At 37.5% G+C, this 24,017-nt stretch overlaps 1 protein-coding gene across 5 annotated transcripts in view; it reads left to right on the top strand.

The window, feature by feature from the left end:
- Positions 1 to 24,017, top strand: part of FXR1 (FMR1 autosomal homolog 1) — a 69,682-nt gene that overhangs the window by 2,205 nt on the left and 43,460 nt on the right. For all 5 annotated transcript variants that reach the window (XM_055568958.1, XM_055568960.1, XM_055568961.1 and 2 more), the window contains 2 exons: positions 20,381 to 20,433; positions 21,949 to 22,042. In XM_055568958.1, the coding sequence (XP_055424933.1) occupies positions 20,381 to 20,433; positions 21,949 to 22,042 (147 nt within the window). The remainder of the gene's footprint in view (positions 1 to 20,380; positions 20,434 to 21,948; positions 22,043 to 24,017) is intronic.

Here is a 24,017-nt window from a genome sequence, read left to right as displayed (position 1 = left end):
TCCTTGTTTTGGAACTCTAGTTTATCGATGATACCTATCCATACTCTACAAAATCTGCTTGATTCTTAGACTTTTTGAGTCCATTACACCTATTTTGCTAACAAAGTGTAGTAAGGTGGTTCTTTGGCAGAGGTTGGGAAGGACCCTAGCCACATTTGAATCTACTGAGGTAGCAGTTGAATGTTTTGAATTTTATGTCCTGCAGTAATCCACTTGTACTTTGTGGAAGCTATGGTCCTCAGAACTCTGGAAGAGTAAGGATGATTAAGTGGAAGGAGCCCTACATTTGAAGTTAAACAAATAGGAATTTTAGGTCTCTACATACTTCAGCTTATTTAAGGTTATCTAGCAATGCACTGTTGACCAAATATCCCTGGTCCTATATTGTTTTGTGTAAAATAAGACGTTTGAAGTAGTTCAATAGTTTGTAATATTTTTATCCCATGAAACTGTCCACTTGGAAAAAACTGGCTCACCGCATAAGCACTTTATTAATTGTAGCTTCATGAATTTTTTTAGATTAATTTGCTTATAGTAAAATGCATGTTTTTAAAAACATCATCTTTGACGATATGTAAGCTTTGATAAATGCTAACAGTTGTGTGAAGTGAAGTGAAGTCGCTCAGTCGTGTCCGACTCTTTGCGACCCCGTGGACTGTAGCCTGCCAGGCTCCTTTGTCCATGGGATTCTCCAGGCAAGAATATTGGAGTGGGTTACCATTTCCTTCTCCAGGGGATCTTCCCGACCCAGGGATTGAACCCGGGTCTCCCGCATTGGAGGCAGATGCTTTAACCTCTGAGCCACAAGGGAAGCCCAGCTGTGTAATCACTGCTGCTAAGTCACTTCAGTCGTGTCCGACTCTGTGCGACCCCATAGACAGGAGCCCACCAGGCTTCCCCGTCCCTGAGATTCTCCAGGCAAGAACACTGTGTAACGTGTAACACTGTGTAGTGTGTAATCACTACCAATAGGTTAAAGGGATAGAATAATACCATCATCCCCTAAATTTTTATCTTGTCCCTTTGTAGTCATCCTCTCTCCTCACCCCTGGAACCTAGGGTGGTTTCTGTCCCCATAGTTTTCCCTTTTCCATAATGTCCTAAACATAGAATCATACAGAATGCTGTTTTGAGTTTGGGTTCTTTAGTTTAACGTGAAAGTAATTTTTTCAAATTTAGAAAGTAATACATGGTCAGTGAGGGATTTTAGAAACTATCAGAAAAAGCTAGAATAATAGTTAACATTTTGGTGTATTTTTTTTCTTTCAGCGGTGGTTTTCAATATACTGGTGGTTCTGATTTTCCTGTCATTTTCCCCCCTTTGCCCTGCCCTCCCACCACACACTTGACTGTGAATGTGAATTACCACTGAAGAGTTTCAGAGTCATGGGGTTAGTGGCCAGTATCATCGTGGTTGAGGCAGTGCTCTGTAGACATTGATTAAAGGTTTTTACTGGAACTGAGACTTCATTTCAGAAATTAGTTGGAACCAGTGAAAAGCTGAAGATGGAATGTAAAATAGGATAGTATTTTTTCCTCCCCTAAATATTTACACAAATACTTTCTTTTGCATCCAGCTCTTTTTACTTAAAAACAGTAGATCTATGGTTGTCAAAGAGATAACTTAACTCTTGTTTGAAGCTAGGTAACTATAGGGATTGAAAAAATAGGAAATATGGTAATTAATCACTTGATAGGGGTTGTAATTTTATATACAAAACTTGTTTTTATAGCCTTTTTTTATCTGGAGCGCAGCATCATAGGGTTTATACTACTGTGCCATTTAAGATGCTTTTATTATTATTTATTTTTTTAAAGCTTTCAGATAGAATTTACATTCTCTGATAGTATTGATAGTATATTTATGGAATTGTGTAACCATTACCACAGTTTTATTTTAGAACATTTTCGTTACCCCCTCAAAAAACCTTGTACCCATTTGGAGTCATTAAAATGCTTTTTAACTGATGTATATGATTTTAAGCTTTGTAATAGCACTGCAACTTGCATAGCCGTGGGCAGAATATAATTTTAAATAGAAGTTGAAAGTCAGTCACTCAATTTCTTGCACTTGGAGAGGAAAGTTTCCATGGTATTCCATGGAAATGTGTGGTCTCTAAGATGGCTGAAGGAATTTTCAGTTCATCTCTTTAGAAGATAGAATTATTTTTAAAGCTCTGTAATTTCTGCTTTTGACTATGTAACTGATCAACTACAAAACATTTTAAAGTACCATGATATTTCCAGAGTTCGCTTTTTGCTTTAGCTTAATATTGAAATTTGAGAGTAATTAAATTATACACCGGATTTATCATTGCTAACGATGATGGCCAATAGACTTATAGTAAAAGAGTTGTATTTTGAAAATGTGCTTACTTTTCAAAGTTGGTATAGAAGATTGTTGATTTCTTTGTGGAGATTAGTAATTGAGAAGAAGATGGTTGCTGTACTATATTATGGACACTATTAGGTTAAAAACATAGTTTAAGATATTTTGAAGCTATTTTTAGTTGTACATGTTTTAAAATGAAGTTTTTTAAAAAGAACTAGGATTTAATTAAGTGAAAAGACCACTTAATTTTTAAAAATTAATTTTCCCATGAAGTTTTGTTTTTGTATTACAAGAACAATGTGTAATTAATGAAAAATCTGAAAACACAAAAGCAAAAAAAGTAAGCCTTGATCTTCCCTATCTAAAGACGATGTCAAGACCTTGGCTTTACTTACAGAAAACATATTTTTCCATATTTTTTTCTATACATCATCAGATATTTGTGGGTATTGTGTAAGTAAAATAATAATTTACTATTGTTTATTACTATTGTCCATTAACCCTTGGACTGCAAGGAGATCCAACCAGTCCATTCCAAAGGAGATCAGTCCTGGGTGTTCTTTGGAGGGAATGATGCTAAAGCTGAAACTCCAATACTTTGGCCACCTCATGCGAAGAGTTGACTCATTGGGAAAGACTCTGATGCTGGGAGGGATTGGGGGCAGGAGGAGAAGGGGACGACAGAGGATGAGATGGCTGGATGGCATCACTGACTCGATGGACATGAGTTTGGGTGCACTCCGGGAGTTAGTGAAGGATAGGGAGGCCTGGCGTGCTGTGATTCATGGGGTCGCAAAGAGTTGGACATGACTGAGCGACTGAACTGAGTAGTAGTAGTAGTGTTAGTTGCTCAGTCGTGTCCAACTCTGTGACCCCATGAACTAGTCCACCAGTTTCCCAGGCAGGAATACTGTAATGGGTAGCCATTCCCTTCTCCAAGGATCTTCCCTACCCAGGGATTGAACGCTGGTCTCCTGCATTGCAGAGTCTTTACAGTCTGAGCCATTAGGGAAGCACTGTTGTTTTTTGTTGTTGTTGTTCAGTCTGCTTAATCGTGTCCAATCTTGGTGACCCCATGGACTGCAGCCTTCCCCGTCCTTCATTATTTCAAGGAGTTTGCTCAAACTCGCATCCATTGAGTCTGCACTGCCATCCAACCATCTCGTCCTCTGTCATCCTTTTTTCCTGCCTTCTATCTTTTCCCATCAGGGTCTTTTTACAGTGAGTTGGCTCTTCGAATCAGGTGGCCAGAGTATTGGAGCTTTAGCTTCAGCATCAGTCCTTCCCATGAATATTCAGTGTTGATTTCTTTTAGGATTGACTGGTTTGATCTCTTTGCTGTCCAAGGGACTCTCTCAAGAGTCTTCTGCACTCGGCCTTTTTTATTTCCCAGCTCTCACATCTGTACACGACTACAGGAAAAACCATAGCTTTGACTATACAAACAAAGTAATGTTCGTTACTTACTGTGTATTCTTTGAGGCTTATACATTTTTACTGGATAATAATTCAGGAACTGAGTTCTCTACCACAATGTTAAGGATGTAGCAAACTTGCTTTTTTGTAGTTGAACTGCAGTATACTTTCTATGATTGACCCCTAAATCTTGTACTGGCTAGTTGTGAAGCCTTAGATTTTTCATCTGCAGTATGAGGCACTTGGATTTTTTTTTTGACAGTTCATCAAGTGGTAGAATCTACTAGGTCTTTAGTTCACTGAGGTTCTATCTAGCTCTAACAATAGCAGCAATTTATTGAGCACTTGTGGCTCAGACAGTAAAGAATTTGCCTGCAATGCTGGAGACCAGGTTCAATCCCTGGGTTGGGAAAAGCCCCTGGAGGAGGGCATGGCGACACTCTTCAGTATTCTTGCCTAGAGAATTTAATGGATAGAAGAGCCTGGCAGGCTACAGTTCATGGGGTTGTAAAGAGTCTGACAAGACTGAGCTTTTTTCAGACTGTTATACTGTGCAGGTACTTTACCTGAATTTATCTTATTTACTCCTCTCAATCACAGTGAAAGAGATGGTGTTACCCCAGTTAAGGAAACTGAGGCTAAGTGAATATATCCATAAAATGAATAGGCTGATTCAAGATTCAGATTGATGTTTCTGACTCCCAGAGAGCCTCATTTCTTTAGCCATTATATGATTTTTAAGTATGAATATATGGCTTACCAAATTATTGTTAAGTTATAAATTATTCTGGTGAATACAGTGGGAGTCAAGAGGACTGCATTGGGAGGATTCTTGGAGAAATGATTTGAACTATGTTTTATTACAAAAATCTGCCCTTCCAATCTGGTACCCACTATCCATGGGGCTGAAATGTAGTCTGAATTGAGATGTGCTTTAATTGGAAAAGTCATACTAATATGAAAAAAAGGAATGCAAGACTCCCATGTGCGTGCGTGCTGAGTTGTTTCAGTCTTGTCTGACGCTGAGACCCCATGGACTGCAGCCTGCCAGGCTCTTCTGTCCATGGGATTCTCCAGGCAAGAGTGCTGGAGTGGGTTGTCATGTCCTTCTCCAGGGGATTATCCTGACCCAAGGATCGAACCTGCATCTCTTTTCTCTCCTGCATTGGCAGGCAGATTCTTTACCGCTTGCACCACCTGGAACTCCATTGTTTTAAAATACTGATTACATTTGAAATAAACATTTTATTTAAATATACTTAGAAGTTTAAAAACTAGATGATGGCTCAGATTATAATTTGTGCTGGATAGTTATGATTTATACATCCTCAGTTGTTAGCTTTATATTATTGGTTATGTTAGGTATTTGGGGAAATGTTTGAAATGCATATATATATATATATATATATATATATATAATGAAACTTCCTGTTCAAATTTTGTTACGATGTGGCACCTCTTGGTAATATTTGCATGGTAGTTATCAAAGGCTTGAAAAAAATTCTTTGGCAAATGTTTAGCTAATAGTAGTAAGTTCTGTTGTGATGTTTGTATGAAGTTTTCTTGAACCAAATCTTCATAAAGAAGAGCTTGAACAAAACAAAATTAAGCAATGCAAAGCATTACTTTTGTTAATCTGAACATATATATTTATATGTACAATAGTCTCTTCAGTTTATTTTTCCTGACATTAAAGAGGCTGAGAAGCCATGAAAAATGGGACCAAAGTTAAATCTAAGTTAAATATCAGTTGTTATAACTTGTCTTCCATATTCTGGCCTCAGCATTTTTTGCTTAGGTTTTTTGGGAGCATGACTAGAGGTCTCCCCCACTGATAACTGATATTTATAGTTATTGTTGACAAAGCTACATGGCATTTCCCCTGTCAGTATTTCTTCAGAATCAGGAATTTCATCTTTCAGGTTCTTGTCTTTGTGCCTTTCTTATTCTGTTAATTAATAGTAGTAAAACTTCTTGACTTCTTGGCAGTCCAGTGGTTAAGACTACGCTCTCCCAGTGCAAGGGGCAGGGGTTTGATCCCTGGACCAGAAACTAAGATTCCCATAGGCTGCACAGTGCTGCCCGCCACCTCCCCCAGAATAAAACTTCTTTCTTGATTCATTGCTTTTTACTTTAATAGTTTTTCAGGTTATTTTCAAGCCATGTTTTCTAGTGACTTGATATATATATAAATAGTATGTTAGTAGACTGTCAGTAAATATTTGTTGAATGAACAAATGAATCAGTTGTTCTTGGTTTCTGGACACTCTGGCTTTTTAATCTTTATATAAACACAATGAAAAGAAAGTGAAAGTGAAGTCGTGTCCGACTCTTTGCGACCCCATGGACTGTAGCCTACCAGACTTCTCTGTCCATGGGATTTTTCAGGCAAGAATACTGGAGTGGGTTGCCATTTTCTTCTCCAGGAGATCTTCCCGACCCAGGGATTGAACCTGGGTCTCCTGCATTGTAGGCAAACGCTTTACTGTCTGAGCCACCAAGAAAGTCCGTAAACAACATATATACAAAACTAACTTTCTTTATTTCTGAGTTTTGTTTCAAACTGAACTTAAAAAAATTTTTTTTAATGCACTGATTCAAGTTAAGATACTGTCTCAGAACTATGAAGTGTTAGTTGCTCAGTTGTGTCAAAGTCTTTGCAACCCCGTGGACTGGGGCTCACCAGGCTCTTCTGTCTGTGGGACTCTCCAGGCAAGAATGCTGGAGTGGATTGCCATTTCCTTCTCCAGGAGATCTTCCCAACCAAGGGATCGAACCCTGGTCTCCTGCATTGCAGGCAGACTTTACTGTGTGAGCCAACAGGGAAAATATAGGACTAAAATCAACTTCAACTCTTGGCAAAAACAAAGTCATTATAGTTTAGTGTGGCCATTTGAAACCTGCAAGTCTTTCCATTTCAGAAACTGTTGGATATTATAAACTTGTGAAATTAATAAGCTTAGAACATTACTAGTATGTGAGTATTAGTAGATATTTATGTATTTTTATGAAATCCTCACATTTTCATTGCCATTTTTCATTCGGAACAGTTAAATTAACAGTTAAACAGTTCTAATGGATGCTGAAGGCTTGCTTTGAGTAACTTTTTTTCTTAATAGAACCTGATGCATAATGATGCAATAATTTCTGTAATGCATCATGTAATTAGTAAATCTGTGGACTTTATTTATATAGCATGTGTCCATTGATTTGTAATAATTTTCAGATGTAGAGGTTGTTCATGTTCAGTAGCAAAGTTGTGTCTAACTCTTTGCAAACCCATGTACTATATATAGTATGCCAGGCTTTGTCCTCCGCTGTCTCCTGGAGTTTGCTCAGATTTATGTCCATTTAATTGGCAGTGCTGTCTACCATCTCTTCATCTGCTGCCCCCTTCTCATGTTACCTTCAGTCTTTCCCAGCATCAGGGTCTTTTCCAGTGAGCTGACTGTTGCGGCAGGTGGCCAAAGTACTGGAGGTTCAGCTTCAACATCAGTCCTTGCAGTGAATATTCAGGGTTGGTTTCTTCTAGGATTGACTGATTTGATCTCCTTGAAGTCCAGAGGACTCTCAAGAGTCTTCTCCAGCACCAATTTGAAAGCATCAGTTGAAAGCATCAATTCTTGTGCATTCAGCCTTCTTTGTGGTCCAAGTCACACATCTGTGCATGACTACTGGAAAAACCATAGTTTTAACAGTACTGACCATTATTGGCAAAGTGATGTCTCTGCTTTTTAATACATTGTTTCTCAAAACTTGTAGATCCTTTAAATAAAAGTATATTGTTTGAAGATAAGAAAATTTTTGATTGCAATTGCACTCTTGAATGTGCTTGTTACTGGGATCAAATTACAACTCAGATCTTTTAGGTGTTGTATGTAAAAATTAAACAAACAAGTTTATTACCTAGAATGTGGATTTGAGGTCTCTTGAGATGGAAAAATTAAAAAGATGTGGGGAGTGGTTATGTATATATATGTGCTGTCTGGAAAAAGTGCTGACTGACAGTATTAAAGCTATATCTCAACTCTTTAAAAAGATTTATTCATGCATATACAAATTTTCATTGAGCATATACAGACTTGTTTTATTATAATTAAATCCCCGCCACTCCCCCCCCACCCCCACCGCCCCACTCCCACCCCTGCCCTGCATATTTGGATTCCCTTCACTCTGTCCATCCAAAATCCATCATTTAGGTAGCCTGTTCATAGCCGAGTAGACATCATGCCAGATTTGCCTGGAGAATCCCAGGGACAGGGGAGCCTGGTCGGCTTCCGTCTATGGGGTCCCACTGAGTCAGACAGGACTGAAGCGGCTTAGCAGCAGCAGCAGAATGTAATAGATACAAATTCAGATACAATTGTAGCTGTTTCTCAGTACTGCTCTATAAAAATAAGATAATCTAACATCTTGGCCATTTTCTCTGGGAATGTAATTTGTTTTTTAATGGTTACATGTTTCACATAATGACCATGAAATCCAGCCATCCCTAGTTAATAAACACTTTGTTTCAAACATATATGCCATTCCATGTATATTTTCTTGGATAGGTTTCAAAGAGTAATAAGATAGCTTGATGGAAGGGAAATTTATCAGTTAACTCTTGTTAACAGATACATTCCAAAAGGCTTTTTTTTTTTTTTTTTTAGTATTTTCTCAGTCAGTGAATCCCAGCCTCTCTACATTCTTGCCAGAAATAGACTTTATTACAGTCTTTCATTTTTGCCAGTTTATTGGGTGTAAAGGGTTATTTGATTGCAACTTTGATTTGCAAATCCATACTTGTGAATTTTAATGTTTGCTGGCCATTTGGATTTGCTTTTCCATGTATTGCTTGTTTTTCTCCCTTTTACTTCTGGGATATCCTTTTTCACTTTTTGAGATTTCCTAGGACTCATTGTCCCCAAGAAAAAGAAATGCAAAAAAGTAAAATGACTGTCTGAGAAGGCCTTACAAATAGCTGTGAAAGAAAAGAGAAGTGAAAAGCAAGGGAGAAAAGGAAAGAAATACCCATTTGAATGCAGAGTTCCAAAGAATAGCAAGGAGAGAGAAAGCCTTCCTCAGGGATGAGTGCAAAGAAATAGAGGAAAAAAATACAATGGGAAAGACTAGAGAGCTCTTCAAGAAAATTAGAGATACCAAGGGAACATTTCATGCAAAGATGGGCTTAGTAAAGGACAGAAATGGTATGGACCTAACAGAAGCAGAAGATATTAAGAAGAGGTGGCAAGAATACGTAGACGAACTGTACAAAAAAGATCTTCACGACCAGATAATCTAGATGGTGTGATCACTCACCTATAGCCAGACATCTTGGAATGTGAAGTCAAATGGGCCTTAGGAAGCATCACTACGAACAAAGCTAGTGGAGATGATGGAATTCCAGTTGAGCTATTTCAAATTCTGAAAGATGATGCTGTGAAAGTGCTGCAGTCAATATGCCAGCAAATTTGAAAAACTCAGCAGTGGCCACAGGACTAGAAAAGGTCAGTTTTCATTCCAGTCTCAAAGAAAGGCAATGCCAAAGAATGCTCAAACTACCACACAATTGCACTCATCTCACATGCTAGCAAAGTAATGCTCAAAATTCTCCAAGCCAGGCTTCAGCAGTACATGAACCGTGAACTTCCAGATGTTCAAGCTGGTTTTAGAAAAGGCAGAGGAACCAGAGATCAAATTGCCAACATCCACTGAGTCATGGAGAAAGCAAGAGAGTTCCAGAAAAACATCAATTTCTGCTTTATTGACTATGCCAAAACCTTTGACTGTGTGGATCACAATAAACTGTGGAAAATTCTGAAAGAGATGGGAATACCAGACCACCTGACCTGCCTCTTGAGAAATCTGTATGCAGGTCAGGAAGCAACAGTTAGAACTGGACATGGAACAACAGACTGGTTCCAAGTTGGGAAAGAAGTACGTCAAGGCTGTATATTGTCACCCTGCTTATTTAACTTCTATGCAGAGTACATCATGAGAAATGCTGGGCTGGAAGAAGCACAAGCTGGAATCAAGAATGCCAGGAGAAATGTCAATAACCTCAGATATGCAGATGACACTACCCTTATGGCAGAAAGTGAAGGGGAACTAAAGAGCCTCTTGATGAAAGTGAAAGAGGAAAGGGACAAAGCTGGCTTAAAGCTCAACATTCAGAAAACGAAGATCATGGCATCTGGTCCCATCACTTCATGGCAAATAGATGGGGAAACAGTGGCAGACTGTATTTTTTGGGGCTCCAGAATCACTGCAGATGGTGACTGCAGCCATGAAATTAAAAGACGCTTACTCCTTGGAAGGAAAGTTATGACCAACCTAGACAGCATATTGAAAAGCAGAGACATTACTTTGCCAGCAAAGGTCTGTCTAGTCAAGGCTATGGTTTTTCCAGTAGTCATGTGTGGATGTGAGAGAGTTGGACTGGGAAGAAAGCTGAGAGCCAAAGAATTGATGGTTTTGAACTGTGGTGTTGGAGAAGACTCTTGCCAGTCCCTTGGACTGCAAGGAGATCCAACTAGTCCATCCTAAAGGAAATCAGTCCTAAATATTCATTGAAAGGACTGATGTTGAAGCTGAAACTCCAATACTTTGGACACCTGATGCGAAGAGCTGACTCATTCCAGACCCTGATGCTGGGAAAGTTGAAGGCAGAAGGAGAAGGGGACAACAGAGGATGAGATGGTTGGATGGCATCACCGACTCAATGGACATGAGTTTGAGTAACTCTGGGAGTTGGTGATGCACAGGGAGGCCTGATGTGCTGCAGTTCATGGGGTCTCAAACAGTCAGATATGACTGAGCGACTGAACTGAACTGAGGACTCATTGTAAGAGTAACCCTTCTTCGTCTGTAATCTGTTAACTTTATGGTATCCCTGTCCATAGAGAAGTTCTATTTTTTATGTACCGAACTATTATTTCCCTGTTAAGGCTTCGATGTGTCCAGCCTGATTAAGACAGCCAGTGTCCAGGTTATACATATAATTCCTTAGGTTTGCTTGTAGTGTTTTATTCATTTATTTCATGTTTACTACATTAAAACTTATTTTGACTATTCATAGGCAGTTGTGCTAGCACCATGTGTTACATAATCTCTGTTTTAAGAAGATTTTTTTCTATTTCTGCACATACGGAAATTAAGTACTATCTGGGATTGGGAGGAGAGGAAGATGTCCAGCATTTCGGAGAGATGGGTCCCATTCAGTGTTGATAGAACCTTCTGAAAACTGTTCCCAAAAGTCTCTAGGGTGCTCTGGGAATACCATAAAAAGTCCATAAAGGAGGATATTGTGACTTGCTTTTGGGCAGATAAAGCCAGTTAGGAGTCTTATTTTCCTTACCTTACTGCTTTGGTCCCTCTCTAGTTTTACCTACCACATAATAATTAATGGATCTGAGACCAATCTTAACAGTAAAACCAGTAATACTGCACACTTAAGTTTTTTTTTCCTTTCTCTAATAAGGAGTTCTCTCTGTATCTGTTACCAGTATACACAGTCCAGAAACATAAAGGTGTTTATTGTAAATTCTTTATAAATTACTTGAATTAAGAATTGTAGAAAGAATATCTGGTATTTTGTTGGGGAGGAGTAGTTTTAAGTACTTCTGGCATGTCTTTGAGTGCTTGGAAATGACCTTAATTGAAGAAGTTTCGGCTCCTTCAGTTTGCAGATTGAATGAGACCCTTATGTGTAAAATTGTTTAGGTAAATATCACCACCTTGGTTTGGGAGTCCCTAAGTCAATTTTCTCAACCTAATAGAGTTTCTCATCTGAATTATAAAGCAGAGAAACGCTGTTTTTTTCAGTTTTTCCAAGGATTGTGCATAGCTAGTATTTTTCTATATGCCTGGCTGAGGAGTTAGTTCATTACACACAATGAATGCCTTAGTGATTGAACTATATTATATTCTTTTAGAACCCTGATTAAGAAATAGTTTGCTGTATTCACTTTTTTTTTCTTTTAATTCTGTAAAATGGATCATACAAGTGTAAAGTGCAAAAACAGGACAGCAGATGATTCTAACTATTGATATATTTTTAGGTACAAAAGTAAGCCATGGGTGAAGATGTGTGTATAGTTGAAATTTGGGTCTTAGAGTCCAGAGAATGGGTTATTTTTCTGTAAGTAGATTCGGGAAATCAGTGGAAGAGTTATACGATTTCTTTAGAATGGCATCAGTTGTAAGAGGCACTAAGAACAAATGTTGCCAATTGATCTATGAGTAGTCATAGTTTTATCTTTTAGAACTCTTGTATACTTACTGAAAGATTATCTTTGAACACTTGGATTCATAAAAAGGAAAGTACAAGCAAAATAAATTGGCTGTGACATCTTTATGTTCAGATGATCGTGTTTCTTCTTACAATATTTTCCTCAGAGCCACGGAGAGCATTGATGTTGCAAGCATACGTTAAAAGAGCTCTCCTCTATTATCTCCAGGATTTTCTTCCAAGAATTTTCACTCACTCTGCAAGTTTTGATGCTGGTGCTTTCTTGATTTTATCAGAAGGTGTCAACATAACAACCTTCTGGTAAGAAACCTAAATCCTTCCTAAAATGGTACTTCATTGGTTTGCAGATTGAATTATCAAGGGGTTGCAGTCAAGTGCCACAGAAAATTGCAAGCAAACCAAGTTTGAGCATGCTTAACAGTGACATTTATATCCTGACAGCCATTCAGCTGTTTGCTATTTTAAGATGCCATCAATTCTAGGAAGCATCCTGATTTTAGGGACTCAGAATGTTAGAATTGATGAGCTGGGAAGGTAGACTGGGGCCAGAGAATCACTAAACTGATAATTGATCAAAGACTAACAAGTGATCATCCATTTTGTCAGTTTTTTAAAAACAAAAACCTGAGGTCAAATTTTGCATAAATTATGCTATTAACCTTTTCCTTTCTCAGGGGTTATATTTTTATAATTACATTTATCTGCAGCAGTGAACTTTAACTGTGGAGGTTGGGAAAATGGAGAGTTTACCCAGTCAGAGGAAAGGCCGTATAGGATCTAATAAACTGAAGCCTGTCCACCTTAATATATTGATGATTTATTTTAGTTTATTTTTAAAATATTTTATTGAAGTATAGGTGATTTACAATATGTTGTGTTTCTGTTGTACAGCTAAGTGTAAGTGATTTGGTTTGCATATATGTTTTTTTCATAGTCTTTCCCTTTATGATTTATTACAGGATATAGAATATAGTTCCCTCTGTTATACTATAAGACCTTGTTGTTTTTCTGTCCTGTATATAATAGTGTGCATAGCTAATGTCAAATTCCCGATCCATCCCTCCTCTACTCTACTCCCCCTTGGCAACCACAGGTCTGTTCTTTGTCAATTTATGTTCAGAAATACATTTATTTATTTAGAAATGGAATATTTTATCACAAATTTGCTTCAGTAATTGAGCCATCAGTTGTAATGTCCTAGTTCAGTTCAGTCCCTCAGTCGTGTCCAACTTTTTGTGACCCCATGAACTGCAGCACTCCAGGCCTCCCTGTCCATCACCAACTCCTGGAGTCCGTGGAAACCCATATCCATTGAGTCGATGATGCCATCCAACCATCTCATCCTCTGTCGTCCCCTTCTCCTCCTGCCCCCAGTCCCTCCCAACATCAGAGTCTTTTCCAATGAGTCAACTCTTCGCATGAGGTGGCCAAAGTACTGGAGTTTCAGCTTTAGCATCACTCCTTCCAAAGAATACCCAGGACTGATCTCCTTCAGAATGGACTGGTTGGATCTCCTTGTAGTCCACGGGACTCTCAAGAGTCTTCTCCAACACCACAGTTCAAGAGCATCAATTCTTCGGCGCTCAGCTTTCTTCACAGTCCAACTCTAACATCCATACATGACCACTGGAAAAACCATAGCCTTGACTAGACGGACCTTTGTTGGCAAAGTAATGTTTCTGCTTTTGAATATGCTATCTAGGTTGGTCATAACTTTCCTTCCAAGGAGTAAAGGTCTTTTAATTTCATGGCTGCAGTCACCATCTGCAGTGATTTTGGAGCCCCCAAATATAAAGTCTGACACTGTTTCCACTGTTTCCCCATCTATTTCCCATGAAGTGATGGGACAAGATGCCATAATCTTAGTTTTCTGAATGTTGAGCTTTAAGCCAACTTTGTCACTCTCTTTCACTTTATTCAAGAGGCTTTTTAGTTCCTCTTCACTTTCTGCCATAAGGGTGGTGTCGTCGGCATATCTGAGGTTATTGACATTTCTCCTGGCATTCTTGATTCCAGCTTGTGCTTCTTCCAGCCCAGCATTTCTCATGATGTACTCTGCATAGAAGTTAAATAAGCAGGGTGACAATATACAGCCTTGATGTACTCCTTTTCCTATTTGGAACCAGTCTGTTGTTCCATGTCCAGTTCTAACTGTTGCTTCCTGACCTGCATACAGATTTCTCAAGAGGCAGGTCAGGTGGTCTGGTATTCCCATCTCTTTCAGAATTTTCCACAGTTTATTGTGATCCACACATTCAAAGGGTTTGACATAGTCAATAAAGCAGAAATAGATGTTTTTCTGGAACTCTCTTGCTTTTTCCATGATCCAGCGGATGTTGGCAATTTGATCTCTGGTTCCTCTGCCTTTTCTAAAACCAGCTTGAACATCTGGAAGTTCACGGTTTATGTACTGCTGAAGCCTGGCTTGGAGAATTTTGAGCATTACTTTACTAGCATGTGAGATGAGTGCAATTGTGCGGTAGTTTGAGCATTCTTTGGCATTGCCTTTCTTTGGGATTGGAATGAAAACTGACCTTTTCCAGTCCTGTGGCCACTGCTGAGTTTTTCAAATTTGCTGGCATATTGAGTGCAGCACTTTCACAGCATCATCTTTTAGGATTTGAAATAGCTCAGCTGGAATTCCATCACCTCCACTAACTTTGTCATAGTGATGCTTTCTAAGGCCCATTTGACTTCACATTCCAGGATGTCTGGCTCTAGGTGAGTGATCACACCATCGTGTGTGATTATCTTGGTTGTGAAGATCTTTTTTGTACAGTTCTGTGTATTCTTGCCATCTCTTCTTAATATCTTCTGCTTCTGTTAGCTCCATACCATTTCTTTCCTTTATCGAGCCCATCTTTGCATGAAATGTTCCCTTGGTATCTCTAATTTTCTTGAAGAGATCTCTTGTCTTTCCCATTCTGTTGTTTTCCTCTATTTCTTTGCATTGATCACTGAGGAAGGCTTTCTTATCTCTTCTTGCTATTCTTGGGAATTCTGCATTCAGATGCTTATATCTTTCCTTTTCTCCTTTGCTTTTCGCTTCTCTTCTTTTCACAGCTATTTGTAAGGCCTCCTCAGACACTTGGGATTAGAGTCATTAAAAACATAGACTTCTATGGTGGTCTTCTCTGATGGTCCAGTGGCTTAAGACTCTGCACTTGGGGTTCTGTCCCTGGTCAGGGAACCAGATTCCACATGCCACAGCTAAAGATTCCAAATGCTATAGTGAAGATCTTGTGTGCTGCCTCAAAGAACTGACCCTGCCAAATAAATATTAAGGAAAAAATATAGTTTCCATTTATGAAGATTATTCTGTTTCTTGATGGCCTTTTTTGCTCAGTAATTGATCATCAATAAATGCTTCTAACAAGAATTTTGAAGTTTAAGAGTTAACAGCTTTAGGGTGTAAGTCTCGGATTTTGGGGTATGGGCTTCCACTTATATCTTGTTTTAAGGATTCAAGCTGTAAGACTTCTGTTAGTAGTTTGCTGAGTATTAAGATTTTTTAAATTTATTGATTGATTGACTTATTTTAGGGGGAGGCTATGCTGAGTCTTCATTGCAGCACATGCTTTCTCTAGTTGTGGCAAGTGGGGGCTACTCTGTATTTGGGCTTCTGATTGTGTTGGTGACTTCTCTTGTGGACTCTGGGACACTTGGGCTTCACTAGTTTCAGCTCCCTGGCTTTAGAGCACAATCTCAGTAGTTGTGGCACACGGGCTTAGTTGCTCCATGGCATGTGGGATCTTCCTGGACCAGGGATCGAACCGGTGTCTCCTGTATTGGCAGGTGGATTCTTTACCACAGAGCCACCAGGGAAGACCCTGAATGCTTTTTTAAGTTTCTGTTTCCCTCCTTATAAGATAAGTAAATTTTGTGTTGTAAAGAATTGCAGTAATAGGAGGTCATTACAGCATTTTTGAGAAACCTAAGTAGCATGTGAATTTGAAATGACACTTTGCAGGCCAAGAAATTTTTTTAGACTAGTATGATGTGTTCCTAATGAATTTAGTGGGAATGTTTTCAAAGGGATTTATGGATCTCTGTAGATTTCTAAGCCATCACTCAAGCAGAGCCTCTGATAAATTAATCATATTTTAAACAAGGTAGCTAAATTAGATTTTGATGTTTTGTTCTGGGACTTTAAATAGGTTTTTTAGGAAAGGTGCCTTATTTCTTCAAAATGGTATTGTTATTAGACTTGACTTTTTGGAGTTTAAAAATATGAATTAGCAAAAGCATTCTGTCATTTAATTTATAAGGATTTAATGGAAAGTGTTCCAGACAGAAGATGAGATTTTTTTAATACTTATTTTTAAAAATAAATATTTTGTGGAGTCTTTAGTTTCAGCATATGGGATCTAGTTTCCTGACCAGGGATTGAATTCAGGCCCCCTCCACTGGGAGAGCAGAGTCTTAGCCACTGGACCACCAGGAAGTCCAAAGATGAAATTTTAGGTTCAGCATTTATAATCTCCTAGGGAGTAAAACTTGGAGGCTGTATATAGTTTCAGCTTCCCTTTCTCTACAGTGAGAATGAGGCATCTGGAAGGTCTTTAAAAGAAATTGTGGGATGTGGAAGGTCTGCATATTTTCTTGGTGGCTTTCCCATAGCCAGGGTCCGTAATGCCTCTGTTCTGATTTTTGACTATATAACCTCAACCTTTGAATTCCTGAAATTCATTCATACCGTGTTCATTGTTGCTTAAACTATAGGATTTTCCCCCCTATGATTCAGTTCAGTTGCTCAATTGTGTCTGACTGTTTGCGACCCCATGGTCCATAGCACACCAGGCTTCCCTGTCCATCACCAACTCCCGGAGCTTGCTCAAACTCATGTCTATTGAGTCAGTGATGCCATCCAACCATCTCATCCTCTGTTGTCCCCTTCTCCCGCCTTCAGTCTTTTCCAGCATCAGGGTCTTTTCCAATGAGTCAGTTCTTCGCATCAGGTGGCCAAAGTATTGGAGTTTCAGCTTCAGCATCAGTCCTTCCAGTGAATATTCAGGACTGATTTCCTTTAGGATGGACTGGTTGGATCTCCTTGCAGTCCAAGGGACTGGCAAGAGTCTTCTCCAACACCACAGTTTAAAAGCATCTATTCCTCGGCACTCAGCTTTCTTTATGGTTCAACTCTCACATCCATACGTGACTACTGGAAAAACCATAGCTTTGACTAGATGGACCTTTGTTTGGCAAGCTCTTCCTTTTAAGATACTGTCTAGGTTGGTCATAGCTTTTCTTCCAAGGAGCAAGTGTCTTTTAATTTCATGGCTATAGTCACCATATGTAGTTATTTTGGAGCCCAAGAAAATAAAAGTCTCTCATGGTTTCCATTGTTTCCCCATCTATTTGCCATGAAGTGATGAGACTGGATGCCATGATCTTTGTTTTCTAAATGTTGCATTTTAAGCCAGCTTTTTCACTCCCCTCTTCAACTTTCATCAAGAGGCTCTTTATTTCCTCTTCGCTTTCTGCTGTAAGGGTGGTGTCACCCTTATGATTACCCTCATTGAATTGAAAAACCTGTTTTTCAGCTGTAGTGTTCTGTAACTTGAAAAATGTGTGTTTCAGTTAGGCAGATATTTGGAGCCCGCACCTTGTTCTTTCTACCGGCTATTTAAGCTCCCACCTAAAAATTACCAAATACCTTGTCTTTTTTTGGTCTTTATTACTGTAGCTTTAAAATAAATTTTAGTATTTGGTATGGATAGTGTTTTCTTGTTTTTCCCTACTGTCATTTAAAAGTTGTCCTTTTGAATGCTTTCTTGTTTGTTATTAAAGTTCAACTTCTTTTTCCCTCAACAGAATTACTGTCCTTAGTGTTTCAGTGGAATTCCATTTAAGTGTACATTGACAAGTTTAAAATATCAAGATGTAAAAATGAGATGTGGTTAACATTTTCCTAAATATTCTAATTCATTAATAATTAAGTTTTACACATGTCAGCACATAGGTTGTGTGCAGTTTTTGTGTTGTTGAGGGTATTTCTAGGACTTTGCTATTGTTAGAAGAGTATTTTTTTTGTCTGTTTTATTTTTCAGCTGTTTATTTTTAGCTAGAAAGGAAAATTAATTTTGGTTAACTTGGGACCTTACTGAATCTTTGAGTTGTCTTTTAAATTTTTATTTTAGGTTATTTTATTTTGAATTGCCTTTGAAAAAAACAGTTCTTCAATTAGTTCAAGTGCTCAGATATTCCTCCTATTCCCTCCATCCCTCCCTTACTCCTGGTTTACATAAAATTTTTGGCATTCCTGAGTTTTTACTGTATAATGCTTTTTTCATCAAGTATCAAGTTGATACTTGATCAGGTATCAAGTTTTTATTTTACTGTATAATGCTTTTTTAGGGATGGCTTTCTAAAACGTTTTGATTATACTTTAAATATGTTAAAGTGCCTTGTCACATCCATGATTATTTTAAATTGTAGTTAAGAGATTGAACTGTAAATATATACCCGGCTGTATGAATGAACAAGTTAAGGGATCATTTTATGATGGCTTGGAATCTTCTGCGTTTGTATATACATGAAGAGAAGAAAAGGAAACGTCAGAGTATTCTGAGAAATAGGGTTCTGGGCCAGATGAGTATGAATAGGAAGAGAGACCAAGTTCCCCAAAGGTTGGACTAACAAGGAAGAGAGAAGTTATGGATACTTAGTCATAAAGTCATGTGCAGGAAAATGTTGCCATTGTTATTTGGCATCTCCTGACTCTCATTTTGGCAGAGACCTAACCTGCCATCTCTTTGAGTATCTAGGGAACACGTTATTCTCGTGAATTGAGAAGTGTTTACTGTGTTCTGTATCAGTGTGTCAATTTTATAGAGATCTGGCCATTAGAAGTTCTTTATCCCAAGAATCTAGGGTATAGGGATTAGAACATGTCCTTTAATTGTTCATTACAGTCCACATACACCTTACTTGGGTATCACGTTTTTAATTTATTTAATCTCATACCCGAAAGATAACTAGCAATAAGAGTAGGTTCCAGAGTTACCCTTTTTCCTGTAAGTGTTAAAAACGTGTGCACTCAAAACTGATGCTGATGTTTGTGGTGTATGTAAAGTAGGAGTGGGGAGAGGTATAAGCACTGATTTTTAGATAGGAAAAGATTTTTATTATAATAGAATTTTCCAATGATTTGGAGCTCTGGTTGAACTTACCCAATATACAAATTATATAGAAATGATAAAGATTAATGGAACATTTCAAACTCTTTTATTTTTGTTCGTTAATTACTAGAAGGCATTAGTGAAAGTTTGGCTAATCTCCTATGGAGAGATACGTCTTACTCTAATATTCATGAATTTGGTAATTCTCAGTTTTTGAAAATATTCCTTACCTTACAAATTCTGTATCTTACAAATGGCAAGAGTATAATAAAGAGAGATTTGCTGGTGACCAAAATGATTGCTGAAGGTAGATGTGCAGATAAACTAGTAGAAGTAGAGACTGGCCGAGAAGTCATTGTTGTAGTGTGATTACAAAAATCACAGCTTGAACTGAATGGCATCTCTAGCTTTGAGAGGAGAACAGTCTTTAGAATTGCATGTCAGAAGCTACTACTGCACTCTGTAAAGTATCTTTGAGTTTTAGGCTTTGCATGAAGATATATGCATTGAAATACCCCATTGCACTCAATTGATCACAGGCATTTGGAGCTGAAGAGTGATCCAGGCCAAATTACGGAATCATACAATTGAGTAGCAAATGTGGGAGGAGGGCATTGAGAGACTAGATACATGACTTACATATTTTGTGATTGATTATCCTGCATTATTAAAGAAAGTAAAATGATTTTCAGCCTCATCTGTTACTTTCTCCTCTCTTAAGACTTTGTTTAGTTCCAAAGATTTTCCGAGGTGGTAGTGCTGATCTATTTGCTTTTGGTTTCTCCACTGTCAGTTTGTTTCTTAGTCTTTATTTTGCTGATTTGCTTAAAATAATATCTGACACATAGTGTTTAAATATTTTTGGGAATTGATGAGGACATGTTTTAAATAAGTACTACAAGTTTGTGTGTGTATTTATTTAGCTAGTTGATACTGTATATTATGGAGTATAGTGTGATAAAGATATTTTAGAAAAGAATTTAAGTGCCTAGTGGTTCAGAGTGTGTGAGCATTTGGCAAAGGCTGAGAATATTGCAATTCTCATTGACAGTAATACAGTGTCATTTAATATCTGTTGTGATCATGAAAGAGAGGTTAAGTAGTTTGCAGGGTCAACACAACTCATAAATGATGGAGATGGAAAGCAAAACCTGATCAGCCTATTCCAAGCTGAGTTGTTATCAGTATTCCATATTGTCTTTGTATCTCTAATATAGTGGTTTAGAGTTAATGTAACATTTAATTGAATATTTATTTCCTTTTAATTTTTTTTTACAGGGATTTATCAAAGATGTTCATGAAGACTCCCTCACAGTTGTTTTTGAGAACAAGTAAGTTATTTTTTATTGATAGAGATCCTAATTTTGAAGATTGGTAGTACCATACTGCTGCTTTTGGGTATTCCTCTTGCAATCAGAAAATGAATGTGCTTTTGGGTAGGGGGTTCTTTGGTTTGATTATCTTTTTGAGTTAAAATGATTTTTGGTTTTTGATGACTTCACCTGGTTTTTTGCTCACCATTCACTTGTCACTTTTTCCAAGACTCCTTCTTTGCCAAATCACACATGTGAACATGAATCAGTTTTTGCAAAAAAAGATGGCATGAATGTAATTATAACATGCATACTTCTTAAAACCCAGAATTTTTAAATGACACTGTATAAGGCTTTCCAAATGCCCTTTTAATAAATATATTAGGCTGCCTTAAATTGCTTGATTAGTCTTAAGGAATAATATACAGTTTTATAGATATTGTAAAGGTTAGATAAAGTTGTGCTAAAAATGTCAAAGATGTGTGCTGAGCTTGGTTAGGAAGGATTATAAAGAAGCACTATATAATTGAAAGTCAGAAAAGAATTGGGCAGCTTTCCCTTTTAAGCTGTTTCTGGAACTGCCTGAAGAGCTATCTGCCCAACAGCTGTTTCATGTAGAAACAAGTGTTGAGATGATTCCTGTCTTTGAGCACCTGTTATTTAGACAGTAAAGATGAAAAGAAAGCACTCCAATATCTTTTACTTGTCTCTCTTTGCCCATCGTTGGCATATAGAAGCCCATCGGTTAAGTTCATTTCAGTTGCTCAGTCATGTCCGACTCTTAGAAGCCATAGGAGTATATTATGTGCTGTTGTACCTCCCAGGCATATGAATGATTTATTAGAACCTAAAATAGGAAAGCATTTTAATTTTATCAACTTAGTTATAAAATATAGCACACAAAAAGCACAGCTAAAGCAGTAGTTTTAATACATTTGTATTTACTACAAAGATTAAAATACTTTTTTCTAGGTTTTAATTATATGGGTTCATTGTAGAAAAGAAATTGTAAGAAAAATAAATCTTTTTGTAGTTTACTGTTCAGAATAATATTGACTGGATTTCTGTATTTCTGTGAACATGTACACTAAAAAGGAATTATGCAGTTTATATTTTATAATCTTTGGAATTGTGTTCCTTTGACAGGTCATTTAGTTGTAAAAATGTTTGCAGTAAATTGATCACAGTGTAGCAGTGTAGAATGAAATTATTTTAAATCTGAGTCATTACTGTGAGCTTAGCCTTTTTCATTTGCAGAATGATGTATGTGCTGTCACCTTAGGATGAATGATTAGGAAGGTAGTATGTAATTACTATCAATGACGTTAATTACCTATGAACTTTATCAAGAGCTATGCAAAATCTGTTCTAGCTCAACAGTCTGCAGAGGTGGTTTTTTTGAGGGGGGGGGAAAGCTAAATGATTGATTTGAAAAATTTACAGTGCTAAGCATAGACTATATAGCTTCTATATTAAGGAGTATTAGAATAGTATATATTAAAGTTCATGTTCATTTATTTTCTAATCCTTCAGTTGGCAACCAGAACGCCAGGTTCCATTCAATGAAGTTAGATTACCACCACCACCTGATATAAAAAAAGAAATTAGTGAAGGAGATGAAGTAGAGGTATGTATTTATAAGTTTATTTTCTTGTGTACCTATTTTTTTTGTTTCAAATAGATATTCTTGTAGTAAAATCTGTTAGCTGATAGAGAATAAGTCTAAATTCCTTTTCTCTATTCTTCCTATTGGTAATGGCTGTGTAATGTAGCAGTACTTGAGTTTTGGAAGACGGAACTGGGATTAATGTCTCAATGCTCTTGTTTTTAGCTTTATAGCCCTGGTCAAGTTTGTTTTTTTTAACCACTAGAATAAAAATAATTTGGGAATTAAAGATGATAGTGCATTTGAGTTGTTTTCCACAGAATCTGGTGGAGAGAACTATATGATGTTGGTCATTATTTTCCTTTTTTTTTTTTTTTGCTAATTATTTTGTCTTCAGCATTTTCCTCATTTTTGTAAAATGTTCGTATTTATCCTTTATTATAGTGATCATTAATATAGTTCATATGTAACAATGTGAAATGTTATAATAAGCATACTGCCTTTTTGAATATTCTAATATTCAGAAAGATTTAAAAGGGGAAAAAGCAAAAATCACTTCCTAGAGATAAAATCCTATATTTCATGGTTTACATATTCTCAGGCTCTTCCTTTCCTCTCTTTTAAAAAAGAAAAATTGTATTTCTTTGTATCTTGTTTTTGTCACAATTAGTAGCTCCTGAATGTCTTCAGTACATATTTATTTTTGATTAATATGTCTGCTCTTATGTAACAGAAATTTTGAAATAATTGTGAAATAGAAGTATGAATTTGTTGGAGAGAGAAAATTTGATTTTTGATTTTTCAAGAAATTGATACCTCCAAGGAGCTCAAATACGCTAACTGTATTTCTCATAAACAGTTGTCTTGATAGTGTTGAAAGATTTTCAGATGTCATTTGTGCCTAGTTTATGTAGGCTAGGGTGGGAGAACTGGGGACACAGGTCAATCTTTAGTGATGAAACAGCTGTTTAAATGTTTTTATAAACACTTAACGGTACGTACTTTGTGCCACACATTGTTCTGAGTGCTTTGCATATGAGCTAATTTAGTTACTTGCCACTTTTATGCTTCATAATTTTTTAAATGATAAATTTTCTTTTGAGTTAATTGTAGATGTTATGTTGGGAAGTCAGATTGTAGGACTTTAACCCCTAACTCACATTCTAAAATTCTGCCTAGATTTTAATTACTTGATCTAATTCTTCTGCTCCCCTGGAGTAGGAAATGGCAACCCACTCCAGTATTCTTGCCTGGAGAATCCCATGGCCAGAGGAGCTGGCAGATTACTGCCCATGGGATCGCAAAGAGCTGGACACAACTGAGCGACTAAGCATGCATTCTTCTGCTTTTGCTAAAAGCAAAGTATATTATGGGCTTCCCTCGGTGGCTTAGATGGTAAAGAACTTCCTGCAATGTGGAAGACCTGGGTTCAATCCCTGGGTCGGGAACACCCCTAGAGAAGGAAATGGCAACCTGCTCTAGTATTCTTGCCTGGAAAATCCCATAGACAAAGGAGCCTGGCGGGCTACAATCCATGGAGTTGGACACGATTGAGCGACTAACACTTTTTTCAAAGCAGGTTATAACTTCATTGTGTCAGGGTGCCCCATGTGTGGCCATCAGTTCTGTGAGTAGTGCTTTTCATATTTAAAAAAATTGTTGTTCAGTTATTGGTAGTGTAAAGGCTCAGGTTAAAGAGAAAACTTGACGGAATGCTGAGGGTATTGTTGTTACAGTGTGCTTTCCTCAGTCTTGGAAGATCGTGTCCAGTTGCTGGACCATTTTTATGGCTTGGGCCCCGATACTCCCAGCCAGTTGTATACAAAACTTTATTAAGTGATTTGGAAATTAATGATTACAGGGTGTTTTATTTCACTTTGTTTTATGGTTCAGTCTTGGGAAAATTTGTTCCTTAAAAATATGAGAATGGTGGTCTGGAATTAAGATGTTACTTTAATTTTTGAAAATTCATATAAGGAAAAAGTTTAAAATTAAT

This window comes from Bubalus kerabau, chromosome 2, assembly GCF_029407905.1.
Source record: "Bubalus kerabau isolate K-KA32 ecotype Philippines breed swamp buffalo chromosome 2, PCC_UOA_SB_1v2, whole genome shotgun sequence".
Classification (NCBI taxonomy): Eukaryota; Metazoa; Chordata; class Mammalia; order Artiodactyla; family Bovidae; genus Bubalus; species Bubalus kerabau.
This window is presented reverse-complemented; position numbering and strand designations above follow the sequence as displayed.